This window comes from Pseudopodoces humilis, chromosome 7, assembly GCF_049639895.1.
Source record: "Pseudopodoces humilis isolate 2021_Gansu_Grassland_sample_001 chromosome 7, ASM4963989v1, whole genome shotgun sequence".
NCBI lineage: Eukaryota > Metazoa > Chordata > Aves > Passeriformes > Paridae > Pseudopodoces > Pseudopodoces humilis.
Window position 1 is genome coordinate 13,900,689 of NC_142206.1, and position 3,138 is coordinate 13,903,826.

A 3,138-nucleotide genomic window follows, 5' to 3' on the forward strand; every position below is an offset into this window, starting at 1 on the left:
CTGTCGTTTTGTTGTGAAACTCATTTCACATTTTCAGAGCTGTTCACAGAATAATATAGGTGTATTGGGGATTTGGAAACTGAACTGGCATTTATTCTTATAACTGTCAGTCTGATAATACTTCATAAAACCGAAATACATAAACAGCAAAAACATAACAAATATTTTTCCATTTTAACCCAAAACTTGATTTCACTCAAATATTGATTGTTTTCTTACAGACGCCTGAAAATATTCCATAGTCACTATGGAAGTTTTCTTACCCTTTTGAATGAGTTTGTCATATAGTTACACTGACAAGGCATCGGAAATTTGCTATATTATTGCCAACACAAACAATTTTAGGTGTTGTGAACTACAGAAGACACAAGACTTGATACTAGATCCTCCTTGAATAATTATGTTTAAAGTAAGTTGATGCCTCTCTGCACAGCCTGCCCAACCAGGTGTGGGGTCAGTTCTGTGACGCTTTTTTAGGTTTTCTATGGACATTATATGTTTTTTTACCTGGGTGGCAGTTTGCCCTGCAGCTAATACTGGTGCCATCTCCTAACAACCCTTTGCAGAAATAAACTTGCTGTTGTTACCAGGATCTCCAGAGAGTGGATTTGCAGGAGTGGGCGAAGGGCAATTGTTCCTGTTGCCACTGTGGGACCAAGAGAGTGAACATGGCTCCTTCATGTTTCCTGGCAAATGACAGATCTTGAATTCAGCTAAAAACCAAGGCAGGCACCAGCTGCAGAGGGAGGTCAGGATGAGATTAGAAAGGGAATTGTTTTCTCAGCAGCAGTAATGTTTTTGACACAGAAGTGACCACCCTGTCTTGTACACCCCTCCTTCCCTTAAGCACAAAAATCTTGGTTTCTTTTACAAAAGGGAAAGGAGTAAAAGGTTTTCCCTACTCCATGCACATGTATTTTCAGCATTTAGCACTGTTCTTTCATTCAAAATATGTAATTCTATTTTTATTCCCTGATTATCTAGCAGAATTCACCGTGACCCAAGGGGAAGGTTAAATTTTGTACTGAATGTCCTATCGCCATGTGGCTTGGAGAGAGGGAATGCTGCTTCTCTTCATTTTGAAATTAAAATGCAGATTTTTTCCCTATTTATAATGAATTTATCTGCTATTTATAATGTATTATCTGCTACTTCTTTTAAAGGCAAAGCATTGCTTACTCTCAGAAATGTACAGTACAAAAAGGTATTCCTGAATGTTTTATTTTGGAAGTGTAAAGGCTTTTAAAATAAACAAAAGTAAATATTCAAATACATTTCATACTGCATGTGGTAGGAGTGGCTCCATACAATATGGATGATGCAAATCCAGCAGTTAATTTCTTGGAGACATACAGTATAATATAGAGACACTTCCACATCTGGTCTTGTGTCATTGCCTGACCCTTTTATATCATTTAAATCCAGCCTACTTTATTAATTATTAATATTTTATTTTGCTATATAGATTGTTCAAGTTAGGAAAAAAACCACCAGTTAAAAACTATGGACTTGTGAACATTGCAAGACCCTAAAACCTGGAATATCGGAGGATAAATATACATTTATTTTTTGAGAAAATGTGTCATTACCTGCAGTTGAATCAACACAGAATGATCGTGCAATTAAACAGTCTGAACTGAAATTTAAAGCTGCAGACCATGATTTTCCCTACTCCCAGTTCTGCTTGAAATCTCTCACACCTTTAAAAAAATATAGTTAGCTTTAGATTTCCCCACAATAAATAACACCAGAACATACCTTGTGCTACCGACCTGAATTTTAAAAAAAAAGTAAGAGGCCACCTCAGTGTTTTGAGTTCATGAGATCTTTCAGACACAAAGCCCTAAACAGAGTTTCCCAGTCAGAAGGCATCAGGAAGGCTCTTCACTTATGGTAAACTTGGGCTTTAGCTTGACAGACCTTCTCCTTATTGTGCCTTTAGGGGACAGTGGCATGGTGTCCATAATGCTCTTGTCCTCCTCCAGCTGCCTGGCAGTGCACGAGGGGGTGGGCACTTTCACCGTGTTGCCAAATTTAGAGTAGTCCACCGAGTATCGCCCATCTTCCTCTGCCACGATGGGCACAAACCTTTGGCCCCAGAGGATTTCATCCGCCAGGTAGGAGGTTCTGGCCTGGGTGGTGATGCCGGTGGTCTCCACCACCCCTTCCAAGATGACGATGATCTCCAGGTCCTCATGGTGGTGAAGGTTCATGGGGGAGATGTCGTAGAGGGGGCTGTTCTTGTCTATCACGTGGTAGATGATGAGTGGGGAGACGAGGAAGATGCTGTTGCCCCCCACGGGGTTCTCCATCTGGATGTCAATCTGGTTGAGGGGAACCACCTCTCCCTCCAGGCTGGTGGTCTTCTTCACCACCTGCATGCGGATGGTGGCACTGATGATCATGCTCTTGCGGAGGTCGCCCACGCGCAGCATGAAGCAGAGCCTGCCCTCGCGCAGGGCGATGACTGCGTGCTTGCTGAAGATGAGGGTCTCGGCCCGGCGGTGGGCCTGCGACGTCTTCATGAAGATGCAGCCCAGCATGATGGCGTTGATCACCAGCCCCACGATGTTCTGCACGATCAGCACCAGGATGGCGGCCGGGCACTCCTCCGTCACCATGCGCCCCCCGAAGCCGATGGTCACCTGCACCTCGATGGAGAAGAGGAAGGCGGAGGTGAAGGAGTGGATGCTGGTCACGCAGGGCACGAAGCCGGCCGCAGACCCCGCCGCCCCCTCCGCGGGGTCCCGCTGCAGCCGGGTGCTGTGGTCCAGGTCCCCGTGGGCGAAGGCGATGAGCCACCAGACCATGCCGAAGAGCAGCCAGCTGCAGAGGAAGGACATGGTGAAAATGAGCAGCGTGTGCGGCCACTTGAGGTCCACCAGGGTGGTGAAGACATCCTGCAGGAAGCGCCCCTGCTCGCGGATGTTCTTATGGGCCACATTGCAGGCGCCGTTCTTGCCCACGAAGCGCGCCCGCCTCTCCCGCGCGCGGTACCGGGCGTGATCCGGCACATCCTCGGCCAGCCGGGTCAGCACGTACTCCTCGGGGATGATCCCCTTCCTGGAGAGCATGGCTCCGCCGCGCACCGCCCCGGGCAGCCGGGGGGGCTGTGCGGGCTCTGCCAGCCGGGCTGCG

General features: G+C 47.2%; 1 protein-coding gene across 1 annotated transcript; it reads right to left on the minus strand.

Annotated features, from left to right (window-relative positions):
- Positions 1-1,205: 1,205 nt before the first annotated feature.
- KCNJ11 (potassium inwardly rectifying channel subfamily J member 11) lies at positions 1,206-3,138 on the minus strand. Its single transcript, XM_005522305.3, has one exon. The coding sequence runs from the start codon at positions 3,072-3,074 to the stop codon at positions 1,872-1,874; it is 1,203 nt and encodes a 400-aa protein (XP_005522362.1). The 5' UTR covers positions 3,075-3,138; the 3' UTR covers positions 1,206-1,871.

What these genes read in the sequence shown, in the direction of transcription:
- KCNJ11 (XM_005522305.3), bottom strand. Translation starts at nt 3,074, where the DNA reads ATGCTCTCCAGGAAGGGGATCATCCCCGAGGAGTACGTGCTGACCCGG.